General features: G+C 36.9%; 2 protein-coding genes across 2 annotated transcripts; both read right to left on the bottom strand.

Annotated features, from left to right (window-relative positions):
• Window positions 1-2,992: 2,992 nt before the first annotated feature.
• On the bottom strand, window positions 2,993-17,025 carry LOC106152504 (monocarboxylate transporter 12-like). Its single transcript, XM_086994708.1, has 7 exons — window positions 16,925-17,025; window positions 12,818-13,019; window positions 6,789-7,622; window positions 6,169-6,312; window positions 4,699-5,667; window positions 4,145-4,267; window positions 2,993-3,519 (listed from the first exon to the last, which is right to left on the bottom strand). The coding sequence occupies exons 3-7, from the start codon at window positions 7,552-7,554 to the stop codon at window positions 3,329-3,331; spliced, it is 2,193 nt and encodes a 730-aa protein (XP_086850834.1). The 5' UTR covers window positions 7,555-7,622; window positions 12,818-13,019; window positions 16,925-17,025; the 3' UTR covers window positions 2,993-3,328.
• LOC106152508 (uncharacterized) lies at window positions 14,473-16,235 on the bottom strand. Its single transcript, XM_013526119.2, has 3 exons — window positions 16,126-16,235; window positions 15,202-15,296; window positions 14,473-14,768 (listed from the first exon to the last, which is right to left on the bottom strand). Exons 1-3 carry the CDS (start codon window positions 16,173-16,175, stop codon window positions 14,575-14,577), a joined length of 339 nt encoding a protein of 112 aa, XP_013381573.2. The 5' UTR covers window positions 16,176-16,235; the 3' UTR covers window positions 14,473-14,574.
• Window positions 17,026-17,188: the final 163 nt, after the last annotated feature.

Raw genomic sequence — 17,188 nt, 5'->3', positions numbered from 1 at the left:
GAGGGAGGAAGAGAGAAAGAGAATGGATTTGTGTGTTTGTGTTAGAGAGAGAAAAAGAATAAGGAATACGAGGGAGTGAGAGAAGGCGCGAATGCATATGCGCGTATTTGTGTAATGTGTGTGAGGGTATGCATGCGCTCACGTGCGTGTAATTATATAGTGAAATAAGTTGGGTTGAAATTCGCTCTAGTGAGATCACTGATAACAGCTGAAAACATTGACGACCATACTTACGAGGGTTGATTGATAAGTAGTGAGCCTCATATAGAAGGGGTACACATTTTACAAGTATTTTTCTTTATTTTTCAACATAGTCTCCTTGAGTATCTATACACTTTGCCAGCTAGTTTTGAGAGCCTCTTTGCCACTTTTATAGAAGCCCTTCTCTTGGCTGTTCAGAGACCCCTCCAATTCACGTATGACGTCATCATCTGACACAAAGTGAGTACCTGAAATGGTCTTTTTCAATTTGGAAAATAGATAATAGTCAGAGGGAGCAAGATCAGGCGAATAAGGTGGATGTTCTATCAGTTCAAAGCCACACTCGTTGATTGCAGCCATGGCAATGACAGATTTGTGAGCACGGGCATGTTGCAAAAGTCACTTGCCTTGCTCATTTGAGAGTGCTACCTCGTCGACATAAACTAACCAAATGACACCAAACTTCGGCTACACACCTTAAAATAGTCAGGGAATAGAAGGGCTGAAAAGGGATATCCCTGCTTAATCCCTTCCACGCGAGGCTCACTACTTATCAATCAACCCTCGTAATCCTGTGACGGAAAATAACTGACAAATGACAACTTGCTCTAGGACTCAAATTAACTTGACATTACAAGCCTACACACCTCGTTATGTAAACTGATAAAAATAAAATGCTTACAGTATGTTTAACTAAATATGCCATGTCTGCTGCTTCATAAATGGCCAACTAGCTACCTCAACACAGGAACAAAATACAACATTTCTTCGGGGCCTGCCCATCCTTCTTATAAGGACAACAGTGACCATCCGACTCCTTATCAGTACATGCAGATACTGCAGTTTGCAAATGAAAAAAGAAAAAAATAATAATAAATCCATTACTAATTGAGGTACATTTATTATTTGGAGATGCGTTTAATTGTCTTACTGAGTTAGAACTGAAAAATATAAACATAGAACCAGAATATATCCAAGTATTTTAGGTCGACCAGCAGTCGCCAAAGGCCGCCCAAATAAGGCTCATACATGTAAGTGGAGACACAAGGTTAGGGCACATTCTCAATATAACCATAGTTCTACATAGATCGATCTAACTCTCCAAGAGTGCATGCATTCAGGTTAACTGTATGACGCACCTACTCTTGTTTCTGATGCACTCGTACAAGGATTATTTGTATTCTGCTAAACGCCAGGAGAAAGCGTATAACCTGCTAGCCTGATTTTTATACAGCCCGAGTCCGTGCTTAACTGGCCATATGGCCATTCCAATATGTGGATTGCATGTCTTCATGCGCCCTTGGTCAAGAATTGAGGTAAAAAGAAAGTGTTGTCATTTCATGAATTTTAATTATATCATCATTAATCACGTTCAAATTGGGATTAAAAACCAACATATGTTTTCCACAAAATATTAAGGGTTCAAAAATTAACCAAGCAAATCAAAACTTGCATGGAAGAGTTACCAGGTCCTCAACTTTTAGTCATTTACTTTTAGAACACAGTGTCTTAGAGAAAAAAGCTGGTAAATTTTACGGTGAAAGGGCATTTATGATATATGCACCCAAAGTTTGGAACACCTTACCCTCTGAAATACGAGCAGCAGGTGACATAGATACTTTTAAAAAGCTTTTGAAGGCTCATATTTTTAGAATAGCCTATCAGTTACTATCATATAGTTAATTTTTAGTTTTTAATAAGGTGTACTGTAATTTCATGATTAATTTAAAATGTTGTCACTTTAGTTTCTTATCATTTTAGAATATGAAATAATTGGTTCTTTAAATTAGTTCTCAGTCCTTTACAATTGTAATGTGTTCTTATTCTAGTATTGTGATATTTAGCTCTTTTAAGTGAATGTTGTAAGGCGCATTGAGATTTTTAATGGAATGCGCCATAAATGAATACATTATTATTATTATTATTATTATTAACTAAACTCGAAGGAATGAAAATGCTCTTCTAAAAACGGAACTGAGATTTAGATGAATAAAATAACAGTCATATTACATAAAGTTTTATGATGCAGCTTGCATAACAGACTTGAACATAATATGCCACATCCGCGTTTTAGAAATCTAAGTTGCATTTCAGAAGTAACAAGTAGACCGTGGACGATAAATCTGCCAACATATAGTGTTTCTTAGGGTACAACAAGTCGTTACCTAAAGGCATACAACGTGAGTAAAAGTCCTAAAGCGAGAGATAAAGGGGAGTCATTAATTAAAAAAAAAAAATTATTACAGAGATAAACATCTGTCCAAAATCATTGAGAGAGAAAACATTTTTATTTTGAGCTTGAAATTCCAAATTTAGCTTTTCACCATTAACTTTCTTCATAACGCGACTGCCCGAAAAGCAAAAAAAAAAAAAAAAAAAAAAAAAAAAAAAAAAAAAAAAAAAAAAAAAAAAAAAAATAGAATAAATAAATAAAAAATAATAATAAACAAATAAATAAATAAATAAATAATAATAATGAAATAAAACAAATTTATAATAAAAAAATAAAACTCAAACATATTTGGAAATGATGCCCATTTAATTTTTAATTTTCACAGAAGTATACATATATACAAACATCCGTCCTTTAATCATTATATACATATCCGTGATCGGAAAAAAAATCTGCTACAGGATGAGGAAATCAAAAAGTACATAGGTGTATAACTTTTCACTTAAGTCCTATTTCATCATTTAGGTCTATATGCACACAACCTCACATTTATTCTGCGTAATTGATTCACGTAGTTCAGTTCTTATCATTTTAGAGATGTTTTAAGCAATCCCAGCATTTGTAATTGCTTGACAAGTGGATTTTTTCTTGGAATTTGTGCATATATCATCACCACCATCATCATCATCATCATCATCGTCATCATCATCACCATCATCATCATCATCATTGTCATCATGACCATCATTATCATCAACAAGAACAACGGTTCAATCCCCTCCACATCGCTCGATTCTTATTTAACTAACGTGTTTTTTTTACCTATGACGCTTGATGACCAGCAGGTCTGCTGATCAAAGCATTTATATGAATTTTCAAATAGTTAAGCCTCGTACGCAAAACACGCTTAATGTCTTAGGATGCTATTAACTTCTTCACCCAAAGTTTTGTTGTTCATAATATTCCGGCTGTTGTAACAATCGCTGCATCGAGATCCGGTATATTGGCTAAGCATGGCACCTCGGCATCGATCGTTTCCTTTTGACAACGTGTTATAGTTGCCATGGCAAAACTACACGTGATCACAACCCCTCCGGAAATGTAAAATGTGACGTCATATGACCCTGTGACGTCGGTGACCCATCCTGAAATTTAAAAAAGTTGGGTGACATCAATGTCGGTTTCGTGGAAGAGGGAATAATTGGCCACGCACTCCCCCCCCCCCAAAGTCCCTGTCACAGCTAGCGTAAAAAATATTCAAAGGAGCACCATATGTGAAGTCGATTATACGCATCGATTATACCCGCATATACGCAGAAGGAGGAAAAGCATGTTCAATAATTTTCATATATACAAGAGCTTGGGCAGTACGTACCCATACTTTGCCACATACGCAAGGCATAAGGAGATTGCGCTTAACATGTACGTAACAGCTACGCTGCGGATGTTTGATGTACGTGGTGTACGGATAGCATATACTAACGTACATGTAAAACTGACCAACTCCTAGCGTATTCAATACATCTCTTACTATCAATAATCATATGTAAATGTAAATTTTGCGTTTACTTCACGCATGATCACCGTATGGCAAAGGTATCCCCTGCGTTTTGTCTTTTGTAGTTAACGCCTCGCTCAAAGCGATTTCACATACGAGGCACATACGTCTGAGTTTTGAAAATAAAATAATAATAATAATAAAACAAATAATAACAAAGGACATTTACAAGATAATTTTTTTGGAATTCAGCCTCTGTCTCGCAGATTTACCTAAAACCGGAACTAGCATCGTCGATATCCCCACTATGACCAATGTAAAGCCAATGCTTGTGTTCAATTTGCCCAGTCCAAAGAGATCGCGCAACACGACTGGCATGAGTAAAATGCATGCTCCTAGAAATGAAGAAAATCTGATAGTTGTTAAGCTCGAGAGATGAGCCCTTCTCAAGGTATGTTTCGCAATATTTAGCAAAAGGAAACCAACCATATGCATTTAATGAATTACTAATAAACAATGTAATAAAAACATGAAATGGAAACAAAAATGCAAATGAATAACACTAGACGAGTAAGTGAAAACACAAATACAAGCATATGTACATATTTAGATTTTTAGCCCAATTTTCTGATAAGATGCACCAAGCACTTTCATCTAATTAGAATTGAATTAAATCGTTCGAGTTGTTTTCCTTACACGGGTTTCACCGTTTTACATGTGAAAGTCTTGCATGGACCTAAGTACTGTCAAAAGATTACTAGCTTCAGTTAAGAGAAAAGAATGAAAATATAAAGAAATAACATGTGGAGTTGAAAAGACTCATTACCTTGAGACAACCCCATAAGAATAACAACGATAACCAATGTTGCGTACGTTTTGCAAAATGGATTCACAATCAACGCCACCCCACCAATGAAAGCACCGGTAGCCAGTAACTTAAGACGGTGATGACGTACGTGGTTCCGGTCGGCAACAAACCCTATGATGGGCCGTGCTGCAATATTCACGATCCCTATGACGGATATCAGAAATGCTGCTTCAGGGCCCCCTATGTTGCGCTCCATGGCACTGTCCGGCATGAAGGTCAATGGAACCACGACTGCAAATTGGCAACCGAAGAAACACACGAGCCACACCACAAAGGAGGGCTCTTTCAGCAGCGACCAGTGTATGACCCCGACAGCGCCGTCTCTGCAGCATTTGTCAAAGCACGTGGTAAAACTACCTTTGTTTTCAGGCTGCAGAGAATGGTGGATAGGTGGCGTTGTATTTACCCCAGTGGTTGTTTTGGGATTAATATCACGTTCTTTTGTGTCATTTTCAATTATTTGAGATTGATTTAGCTGTAGTTCTTTAGAATTGAGATCGTCTTTGCTTTTAACAGTCCCATCATCAAGGTCTTGAGCATACTTCATAGTGGTCTTAAACACGTCGCACTCATACTCAGTGTCCTTTATCATAACCATATCTACGGTTTTTGATGGCATCTTTTCCTCCAATCCAAGCTCGGTATCTTGGAGATCGCCTAAAACTTCCACACTGCTATCCGTTTTATGTTTTGGTGGCGGTTTATACAGTATCCCCAAAAAGGTCCCAGTGAAGCTCACACCGGCCAAGACGATCATTAAGTGTCTCCAGCCAACCAGATCAGCCAGCCAGCGTTGAAACGGCGCCAGGGCAAAAGTCCCGATGCCTGAGCCGGCGACAGATATGCCCATAGCCAGAGTACGTCGTTTATCGAAGTAATGTTGAACACAGACGACGCTGGGGAAGATCATGAAGCCTAATCCTATTCCTGAGAAAGGCAGATAGAATAAATCTGAATAAGACATTCACTGGCAATATTTAAATATACATAATATTAATATAAAACTATAAATTTTAGACAAGTGCTTTGGAGATGACTACTAACTTCAAAAGTTTCCGTTTGATAGTCATATTGCGGATAATATATATGTATAGATATATTGACCTCTAATTAATATGTGTAAACTATTTAAAATATCAGAATAGCCATCCTTTCTGTAAAAAATTGTGAGATATTATTACAGTTAAAACATAGAAAAGCTTCAACGCCATACTTGGGGCAATTTTTTACAATGATACATTCAGGACTTAAGAAGGGAAAAAGTAATGAATTTGAATATCAAGGCTTGTATTTGTAATTCCTGAAGACGCTTTTTAACAGTATATTCAATTGGGGTTGATATATATATATATATATATATATATATATATATATATATATATATATATATATATATATATATATTAGCCCAATAATATGTATACTTACCCACCATTCCACCTAAGGTGACATACAACACAGGTATAGATTGCGCAAATGCACTCAATGCAAACCCACATGTAGCTATGACACTGCCAAGAATGCTGACCACTCGGAAACCAAAGGTATCCGAAAGAACACCGGCCAGTAGCGCTAAAAACAATAAAAAGATAAAAGTTCAATATCTCTCCCAACCCGAAAGCTTGAAATGCTCCAATCACCCTCCTTTGCGCGATTAAAACAAAACATTTTTACCATTATTGGTCTCGTCAACCATGTTACATTTAACGAGAGGGATAGTTTAATCAGTTTTAATCGTTAAAACGAAATATAAAGTGTTTTCAGGGTATCTGAATACTACATCATAGAAAGTCACTGTGAAATGCCATTGTTCAGACCACGATACTTGAATATGTGGCAAAACAATGATCAGGGAATTAGAACCTTAAGGATAAATTAATACCCCAATGAGTTTCTAAAATACATTTCAACAAATCAACCGTTTTACCAGTATATGTCGGAGCGTTCACAATGAACTGCACGTCGCTCTTTCTAAATATTTGGAGGTTATATATTATTCTTATTATAACATATTGTCATAAAAGTCGTGCGACTCCCGATCTACTTACCTACCATACAAAGAGATGACGTCATAATCGACCCTAGCCATGACGTATTTGACTTGGTGTCTTGAAAGACATCCAGGGAGACGACGTAGAACACACCCATGGAGAACGAAATCCCGTCCACGATAAAATGGGTCATGAAGGAGGCGAACACCACCACCCAGCCCCACCCACCATCAGGGGCTTTGCTGTCAACGTCACGCTTCTCGGGGATGACGTCATAATTTTTGTTGGTGACGGTATTGTTGTCGTCGCTGACGTCACCGTTCACGATTCCATGTATGATGTTACTGGTTACCCCGCTGCTTATGTCGTTATTGGTTAGGTTGCTAAGAGAATCGGTAAACAAGTTGGAAATAACGCTTTTGTGCACGATACTGACATCTAAATTACAGCCGTTTTCTTGATCCTTGATTTTATTGACCGTAGTGGTCTTCGTGAACTCAGAATTGCTGTCATCAAAATTTTCACAGTCAAAGGTATTTCTGCTGTCAATTTCATCGCCATATTGCCTGCCCTTTTCGTCATTCTTATCGTACACTGTGCTAACGATCGGCACCTCAGTGCTGTTGTCGCTTCTACTGACGCATTCGGAATAATCAAAATCATTGTCATTGCTCCTGCAGTTTTGATTTTCGTCAACATTCTTATCGTCTGTTTCGACATTGCTTTTCTTTTCCTCATTATAATCAAAGGCAGCGTTGGCGTGCTCCTTCATGATACCGTCGCTTTCGTTTAAATCCTCAACGTGGGCCCTTTCGTTGGACATTACCGTTTTGTCTTGTCCGGGTTTCAACTATTTAGACTTGCCTCTGACGTGTCCCTTATTTCAGTTTGCTGTAAATAAACCCACGTGACTGTTAGAAGTATTGCTGATTCCCGATCGTCTACCCAACTCCACACGCGCCATTAAAATGATTAAATCTCGGGTCCGAGGTTTAATTGCTAGGCTCCTTCAGCAACGGCGCGTGTGGAGGCGGGGAGACCATCAGTACTCTGATCATCTATTCTGAATGGCCCATTTGATGACCCTGAGACAATTGGATTGTGTTTTGAATAAGCACCATGTTCAACAGGGAATACATAATGACAAGATGGGGGATTTCTTGTTTTTGACAAAACTGTTATTTTGGTTTGCTTGTTTGATTACACGAACTTGGGCTCATACATTTCCTTTCGTGTAAAATTAAGAGATATTTCCATCTCTTAATATTTATTTTACACATAGAGTTGTTTCCATAAAATGTACTTTTGGTCGAGGACATGTTTTTACACCATGACTTTTTACAAAACACTTCTTTTTCTGTCCGTGCTACCGAGAGACAACGTCGAAAAGAATGCATAAGAAAAAAAAAGGCTATGTAAATGCGTTTCGTGTATATAAATTGTTAAGGTCAATTCGCCTATTTCCATTTGTCTGATTTGAGATCGTTGACGCGTGACGTCACGGAGAGAACAAAACGACCGAGGAATTATATGCAGTCCTGTAGGAGACGGTGAGTTGGAATTTCGCCAATATTTAAGGGCATAACTGACGGCAACTTATTCGAAGCGGTCACGCAAAACGTGGTGCATTCGTACTGCTTCACAATACGACAGATTTTAATTCGGAAGAAAATAAGCGAAAATAATCAGAAACATATCCGTGGATAAATTCTTACAACTTTTGAGCGTTGTCGTACCGAATTGGCTGCATGGTGAGCAATATAAACACGGTAGCGTTGTACATTTTGTATTAGTTTTAAAATTGTAATCTAGGTCAAATCAGGGAAGCCAAAATTTGGAGCTGAGGGCACTACAAAGTAATAAATTAAAATAATAAATGTCCACCTATTTAAAGTTGAAAGGAAACGAAGATCTAGTGACGATTCGTGGAAATAGTTTAGTTTCATTTTTGTCATTTGACTCTTTTAATCTCTTTTGATCCAGCAAATCAGTCACCACACCTGAAATAATATGATTTAAGCCACTCCCAGTTCAGAAAACCTCCCCACCAGAAGAATGTATTTATGTTCAGGGCAAAAAAAGAAGTAATATAGTCCCAGTTTTTTAGTTTTTTTCTATCTCCTCTTCAAGCTACACACACACACACACACACACACACACATATATATAATTTCAAAAAATAAAAAAAATAAAAATATTAAGCCCTAGTCCGTGTATATAACATATGGTAATTGATAAAACTACAACGTTGCATGGCTGCTGTTTTCATTTATTTACCAGTCACCAACAAAGTAACTCAGTAAACCCAGCAATTTTCTGTCCCCACTTTCATCAAAATCTCGCAAATCTCGCCTGAATTTGCTCTAAATCACGTGACTCGGATGACCCCGACTATCACAAAGTAACTTTGATGCATGTGCCAAGCTCCCCTCACAAAAGCTACTTTTTGACTTTCAAAAACAGCGATTTATACATCACATCCACAGAACCTGACCTAGCCGGGCTTTGGTTATCTGACACTTATAAGGTCATACTTGCCTGTAAAGTACGTAAGTTGGTTATGTTGCTTGATTTTTAGCGCCCTCAAACGTCAGGTCCTGTTGAAAAATTTGGTTGATAGGCCTACTAGAACCTGTTTATTTTATTTTATTTATTTATTTTATTTTTATTTTTGTCGCAAGGTGTGATTATTATCATTAAATATGACATGGAATTGATAAAAACAGTGTTTTAATTTGGAAAAAAAAATTATCTTTTGCAGACGTACCCGACCATCTTCGATTTCCATTAAACCACACCCATAAAAGCACGTATCTTAATAACCATTACCAAACCCGATAAGAGGAAAAGCGCAACATATCTGGAATGTGTCACAAATGCTCCTCCCTTCGAGTAAGTAGCCATTTTGTACATGTACTGTAGGCCCTGGAGAACAGAGCATTCTAGTCCTTACAGTCACGCCATGCCGATGAAGAAGTGGAACACTCGGTTTTGCGGCACCATGCTTCTTACTCACGTCATCCATAACCTGTTCACGATGCTCCCTTGACCTAATGTCTATGCACCTGCACATGACAGAGGGAACGGGTCAAGGATGAAAAAATGCCGAGCGAAGCGATGCAAACATAAAATAGAAGATAAGGATAATTTTAGTGTGTTGTGTTGGATGCAAGGGTGACATGACTAATTACTTTTGTCTTGCGCTGCACATTAGATTGTTTTTTAGGACAGCAAATGTGATGCTTAAAAATGTACACGTGTCTTTCTCCCCCTCACTACTCACACACACACGCGCAAACAATTAAACCTCTAGAACAGAATGTGGATCCGTTCTTGTTGTTGAATACGAGTGTGTTCTTAAAGAGTCAAACAAGTGCCACATAATTATTTTAAGGTTGGCGTCCTGGATATTTTAACACATTTGTCTTATACCAGTAGCTTAAAGGGATAATAACTCTTCGTTTTGGCCAAAAAATGAATTTTCCTGGAGTAAACAACAATTTTCCCATACTTACCAATGGTTAATGAATCAATTTTTACATTCAACATTAGTCCCTGTTTTTTTCTAAAAGTTCAGTTTTTTGTTAAAATCTCTTAAGAGATAATAACAGAGTATAGCCATCAATGGAGGTCACTTGGTTTGAAGACAAGCTCAGATATCAGAATAATAGCTATAACTGCCATTTCTGTGGTAAAACAGAATATATTATATTTGTATGAGTTATTCACAATGTTTTTATTGTAAAATATAGATCTCATACGAAGAGTTATTATCCCTTTAATTTTGAATGTGTCCTCAGTGACGCGGTCGTCAGAGTCCAAGTCACTGACCTTATAAAGGTGAATGTCAAGTTTGAGTGTCTGATGTTCTCCATTAACAAGAACAGGCGGCTTTACAAATTATGCTTGATCTTTATATATATATATATATATATATATATATATATATATATATATATACACTTTTCAAGGGGAACATTTACTCCTCAAGAGGCCATTTCAGTGCAAAACTTCTCAGCTGCAGAAATACTCCCAAATGTAATAAAAAAGGAGAAATAATTGATTGTAGAAATTTGCGGGTTTAATTTAATTCTTTTTTAAATCATTTTAATCTATGTTCTTAGTGGTAATGTTGATTTATAACGAATAGATACATGTCAGCTGGTAAAAATATGAATGAAATTTTTCATTGCATTCTATTTTTCCCGTGCGGAGTAGTCTTAATTATTCGCTTGAAAAGGTTACAGGCATATTTATGTAGTTCTAGCATTAAGTACAAGAGCAGGGAAACTATCATAATTGCCCCCCTCCCTCAAATGCTGTCGGTAAACAGGGATAAACTAGGGGGAAAGCCTGCCAAATTGTTGCAGTTTATAAAGAGGTGCTCACAAGCAACAGGCCTTTTGCAACCAAGTTTATCTGTCTTGTTTACTGAACAGCTAGCTCTCCATCTTGACAATGACACACGATTTCTTGTCGCGTGACATTTACTTGCAATGCAAGTAAGGCTTGCACTTGAGCAGCACAAGGTCTTTTGCAGGTAGCTGCCACGTACGTATCATGTGACATCGTCGTGTCGGAGTGCAAGCTCTTCAGTAAAGTAAAATTGTCCACATGGCAGCATCTACATTCAAAATACCTATTGACCGCATTCAGAACAGTGCACTTACTAGTTCGTGGGTCAAATATGGCGATCCGCTAAAAAGCTTGCTGCCTAATCCGCTAATAGATACTGAATAGATCCCCCGTGGGGAAGTAGTCAAGCGGCTCGGCCATATTTGACCCTCGGACCAGTTAGTCCACTGTTCTGAATGCCACTATTGGTGTTCCGCATGATAACAGCTCTTACTGGGGTCTTATGTGAGAAGCTGCATTATTTTAATAGATTAAGGGCACACCAAGTTATTTCTCCTGTGGTTTTCAATATATTTCTTTAGTTAACGAAGTACATGTACGGCTTATACCTACAATCCATAACTCTGTTGCGAGTTCTTAATTTCCATTTTTGCCGCCGCGATTTAAATTCACCGGTCTTCATTCTCATTTAGAGGGGGTAACTAAGATTAGAATCACAGAAACTACCAAAACTTTGAACGGTTTTAGACAAGGTGAACGTTGGTCATGAAATTAAAAGTATTGAATTGTCTATTCTTTAAACTCTTTTATTTATTTCAGCCTTTTATTTAGTTGTTTGTTCTTCGTTTTTTATTTAGTTTTGTATAAATGTGTTACGCTCAAATTTTATCCTCTAAGACAACTGTTCAATCGGGGTATACAAGAAAGAAATCGCACGATCTCTTTATTTTCCATCTACTTCATTAGCCGTTTCTGATACACAGTGCTAAACATCTTGAGGTAGTTTCCGATTATATCAAGACATCGCGTATTTGTGGAAGTTGTCCTGGCCCAAGCTTAAAACCTTTCAGAAGCATTTTAAAGGATACATGATTTATCCCACAACTTTAGACTGGGCGACTTTATCCTCTCAATTGTCTGATTTAAGCTATTGTTACTGATAACTAGAGTTTATGGAAATGGGTCTTTATTTTGAGTCGAAAAGTTAAGAATATGATGTGCTTTTTGACTTATACATGCTATTTGGAATTTTATTGTAGTGATTTTATGGTTGTAAATAATTACTAATAGGCCATTCGAAAACAAACATGAAACATTGCATCTGAAAGCCTATGTGTTCTTCTGCAAAGTCGATGCCTGTCCCTATAATAGAAATAACTCTGACAAACTAAATTTTAGATAGAAAAAATAATAGAAATGACAATATTTGTCGTAAATTTCGATAGCTAAGGCAATGTACTGTAAACATAAACACTATATATTCTTTATCTACCTAAAACGGTCCAGCTAAAACCAAGCAAAGGATTTCATCAGCTCTATGCTGTACTCACAATTCTAATGATAAATTATTTTAACAACAGTTGAAAACCAGAGTAAGACATTGAGATCTTGGCATGGTAATAACTCGGAAATTTGGCCATCGTTGACAAAACCCATCAAATTGATTTTTCCTAAAAGTAATTTGTTAGTACCATTTATGTATATCAGTCAATTCCAATCATTTTACTTACTGTACTGGTGGTTGCCGCTTTCTTCTTTTGCTTCCGTAGCAATAGTCGCAGCATCTACTAACATAGAAAGGATTTGTTCTGGGTTGCGTCCTTTCCTCTTTATCGCCGTATTCTCTTTGTGACCTTATATTTATAACAAACGCAAAAGCGACAACATTGATGGATGATTTCTTTACGTACGGAACGCTTGGGCTGCATCTGTCTGAAAACGAGTCATGTATGAGAAGTTATGGCACAGTAAACATTTTTTCTGTTTCTGATCAACAAACTACATGATCAGAGTGATTATTTTCGTTACAGTGCACCTTCACATCATTCGTCACAATTCTATTAGGCTATAAATACTAAAATGGATGGCTTACATCGCCCTTATCGGGGCGCCCCTAAATGACCTCCAAGATTGCAAAAAAAGGACCCCTTAATGACGCCCTTTGAACTTGGGGGAAAAAGAAATTATGAATAAAATTTTATGGCACGGTCAGGTGAATGAGGTTGTTGTTTTCGGTCCAAAACAAAACACTTGCAAACAGTCAAAGATTCGTTTAAAGGGATAACAACTCTTGTTGTGATATTTATATTTCACGATTAATAAACTGAAAAAAAAAACTCATAGAAATATTAATAATATTACCGCAATTAGCGCAATTATTCTGGAATCTATGCTTGCCATCAAACGACGTGACCTCCACACATGGCTACCCTCTGTAATAATCCTTTAAGAGATTATTGCAAAAATTCCAACTTTTTAGAACAAAAAAGGGGCTTACTTTGAATTTCAGAATGGATTCATTAGCAAGTATGGGGAAACTTCGTTTTCTCCAGAAAAATCCACTTTTTGGCCAAAATAAACAATGGATGTCCATTGAATTCAATTAAAATACATTGCCAATATAAGACAGAAGTACCGGTGCCTATGTAGCTTCTTTTTCATACGTGTGCTAGTAAATAATCGGTTCATGTGACTGACGTAATTGTACAACCGTTCGGTCGCCTGTCCCGTATCGTTACACTGGCACAAATACTGCAAGATTAAAATCAGCCTTAAACTGAATATTTTAATATTTACTTTGTGCAATCGTTTACGTAAAAACCTGCAAGTATCACGCTTAGCCAACGTGTCGTCACCGCCTATGCGTGTTACAACAATTTGCGTTTTGCGTTGAAGTTGCGCCGTCTGAGTTGATGAATCATATGTACTTTTAACTAATACAAACGAACGGAAAGGAAAGTCTGGGCTCAGGGCCAGGTGGTTCTTCTTGGTTTGTACATACATGCTTAAACCCTTTTCTATCTATATATTATTTCAAAACAGGAACCTAACAATACATTATTGAAACTTGGACAGTGTTATTTTTTATTTTGATAAACAAGAAGGAAATTGTGATGATAATGACAACTCTAAAATAACAATAACAAATAATCACCCGAGACGATCTCTTTTAAGGAGACTGTCTCGCTAATAAGAAGTGTAAAAGCGAATTAGTATGCCTAAACAGAATCTTTAAAATATAGACAAAGTTAACCTTTTATATGTAGTATTTGCCCGTTGGAAAGCTATTTTGGTGAAATAAAACAAAAGCAAAAATCAATCAGATTTTTATCTTTCACATTAGTTAACCATATGATACGAAAACAACAACAAGAAAAGAGTCCAACAAGATTCAAATGTATATTTGCTGAGCATGAGCCACACCAAAAACTACAGCTTTGGCTTAGACTATACATAAAATGGGAAAAACTTTCAAACAAATATCAATTTATTGTGCGGGACAGTCAGCCAACTTGCCGCATGTCCATTTTTTCTCATCGAGGACAATGGGGCGGTCCTCGGGGCAAACGCAACCTCGCCAGCACAGGAAATAGCAAATTCCGACGACAGGTTGAGCGCAGGTTTTAGCACAAACCGTGTCGCAACCTTCTCGTTTAGTGATTACCAGATTGCCTGGACAATCTAAAAGAAGTAATATATACAGTATAGAGAATTATCACAAGAAAATGCTTTCAGATGATATTTTAAGTCGAATTATTTATATTATCTTTGTTATTGTGATTAAATTGAAATTCAACTCTTTGGTAAGCAACATTTACTATCAAATCGTCATTGAAAGTTAAAGACTGCATTCCCACAGATCTTAGATCGATCTATCCCCGTGGGGAGTCTCACTAGATTTTTGTCAGCTTAGCCGGCTTAAATGTCTGTCCCGCCTACTAAAAGCTGTAAGGGGGTAATTAACTTTCGTGAACCCTCTGGGAGTTAGGTCGATCCAGATGGATCGATCTAAATCTGTGGGAATGCAGTCTAAAGATAGCGGGAGGTTGGGGGAAAGTGAGACAGGGTAGAAAGGGAAAAATGGGAGGGAAGGAAAGACAAGAGAGTTACTTACCACCAGTTTCGCTAGGGTGAGGATAAATGGTCAGCCGTGCCGTAGAGAGGCCAACAAGGGCAACCAAGGTTATTAACACGGTCACAATCTTCATACTGGGATAAATGAAGAGTTATGATCAAACCCAAATAGCAGAGTGAAACAGTGCTCAGTGCCAAATGTCTGGATTTGAGGGTGGATTTGACCATTTCTGAGCAATCTCTCCCCCCCTTTAAATAAAGTAAAATGAAATAAATAAATAAATAAATAAATTAATTAATTAATAAATAAATAAACAAAGAAAAATAATAAACAAACAAATAAATAAATAAAAGGTTAAAAGGAGCCAAACCAAACAATTCGGGTATTCCTGTGCCATATTTTTCAAGGCAAAAGAAAATGCCATTTGCCTCCGTCTTACCCCTCCCCCTCCCCCCCCCCCCCAGGCCAAGTACAATATCCTTGTGAATCAGTGAACAGTACATGCAACCTCAAATGCAAATTTGACTTTGCACGAATATTTAGAAAAGTTGTTTTTTTCAGCATGTCATACTTCAAAATGCATTCTATACACGTTCCGGGGTCAGCTGCTTGTATCAGCAAGTGCTCCTTTGAGATGGAACCCGAAGAAATCTCACCTCGTCGGGCTGTCTCGTCAACTATGTGATATTTACTATAGCCTACTGTACGCATCTTGCGCTGCTGGCACGGTAGATATAGAATAGACATACTTTTCAAAAAAAAAAAAAAAAAAAAAAAAAAAAAAAAAAAAAAAAAAGGAAAGAAAGTCGAATCTACATTTGTAGCTTATTGATAGTTCCAAAACAGGTGTGATTTTAGTTCAGTTTTACGAAAAAAATCAAGAAAAAACACTTAAATTCGGGTATTGAATTATGAAAAAGCAATGTATATAGCCCATTGACTTCCCTTTGTACACCACATTACCTTGACTTGTCTTCTTTACAATAACCAGCGACAATGACAATGTTGATCATACAGAGAGCTCCAGAGTACTGTTGTTAAATAGTCTATCCAAAGATGATAACCGTCCACATTAAGTCGACTACAACATAACTGATCATTCACTACATTATTCCAAATTAGCTTATTTAGAACCAACAATTGAAATTCTCTCTCCAAATTGAAAAAAAATACATAACCGCCGGGAAATGAGTAACATTTTTTTTTGATCGAGATACATCAAATATTAGTATTATATTTATGTAACATCTAATATTAGCGCCGAGTCGAAACGTTTCACCGTTTTCGAAATTGCATATCTATTTGCTTGGAATAATAATACGGAAATTGCAGGATGGTGCCGGTGTAATTTTATACGGCAATAGGTCGTAATTACCCGTTGGTGAAATAAGATGTTGAAAAATACAATGGCATATTAAACCTTGTTTGGACAAATAAAGCGAGCGTTTTATTCGTTCTGGGGTTCGTTTTATTCGTCCAAGGACCTTGTAAAAATTACTCAGTATCCGATGGATGTGAATAGGTTAAAATAGCTGTTTGTAGCTTCTACTGAACAATTGCATTTGGAGACAAACAGTTATATGTTACATTAATTGCACTCCCTTGTGGGGTATATTTATTAATACCTATGTATGGAGAAATACAATGCCACAATTAAATATTGAAATATGAGGAATGAAACAACCTACACTCAAGGCTCAAGCCGAGTTTTAAATTCAGTAAACATTTTTTTCTCACTGGAAAAAAAGTCCCAACTACTGACCGTGTATAACTGTATCTGGGTAGGTTTTGCGACTGGCTTTTTTTTGTCTTTATTTTAAAACAGCACTGCAATACATTGTACTGTAGTATTGCTGATCACTAGAAAAAAAAACAGTACAAAATCCCTTATAAAAAACGAAAAATACCCTACAATATTCCTTACAAATAAAACAATTGTCCTTATCAAATAAATATTTGAAATTGAAATGAAACTTACGTAAATGTGGAGTCTTAGACGAGAAAACACTAGAGTTACACCCTATGT

The sequence above is a fragment of the Lingula anatina genome, chromosome 8 (genome assembly GCF_051362555.1).
Source record: "Lingula anatina isolate TDL-2025a chromosome 8, LinAna3.0, whole genome shotgun sequence".
Classification (NCBI taxonomy): domain Eukaryota; kingdom Metazoa; phylum Brachiopoda; class Lingulata; order Lingulida; family Lingulidae; genus Lingula; species Lingula anatina.
The sequence above is the reverse complement of the archived record's forward strand: the minus strand, read 5'-3'. Positions and strand labels throughout refer to the sequence as shown.

What these genes read in the sequence shown, in the direction of transcription:
- LOC106152504 (XM_086994708.1), bottom strand. Translation starts at nt 7,554, where the DNA reads ATGTCCAACGAAAGGGCCCACGTTGAGGATTTAAACGAAAGCGACGGT. An exon ending in CACCTTAGGTGGAATGGTGG is followed by an intron (nt 5,668 to 6,168) that starts GTAAGTATACAT and finishes TGCCTTTCTCAG; the next exon opens with GAATAGGATTAGGCTTCATG. An exon ending in GATGCTAGTTCCGGTTTTAG is followed by an intron (nt 3,520 to 4,144) that starts GTAAATCTGCGA and finishes TTTAAATTTCAG; the next exon opens with GATGGGTCACCGACGTCACA.
- LOC106152508 (XM_013526119.2), bottom strand. Translation starts at nt 16,175, where the DNA reads ATGATCAACATTGTCATTGTCGCTGGTTATTGTAAAGAAGACAAGTCA. An exon ending in TGTAAAGAAGACAAGTCAAG is followed by an intron (nt 15,297 to 16,125) that starts GTAATGTGGTGT and finishes CATTTATCCCAG; the next exon opens with TATGAAGATTGTGACCGTGT. An exon ending in TCACCCTAGCGAAACTGGTG is followed by an intron (nt 14,769 to 15,201) that starts GTAAGTAACTCT and finishes TACTTCTTTTAG; the next exon opens with ATTGTCCAGGCAATCTGGTA.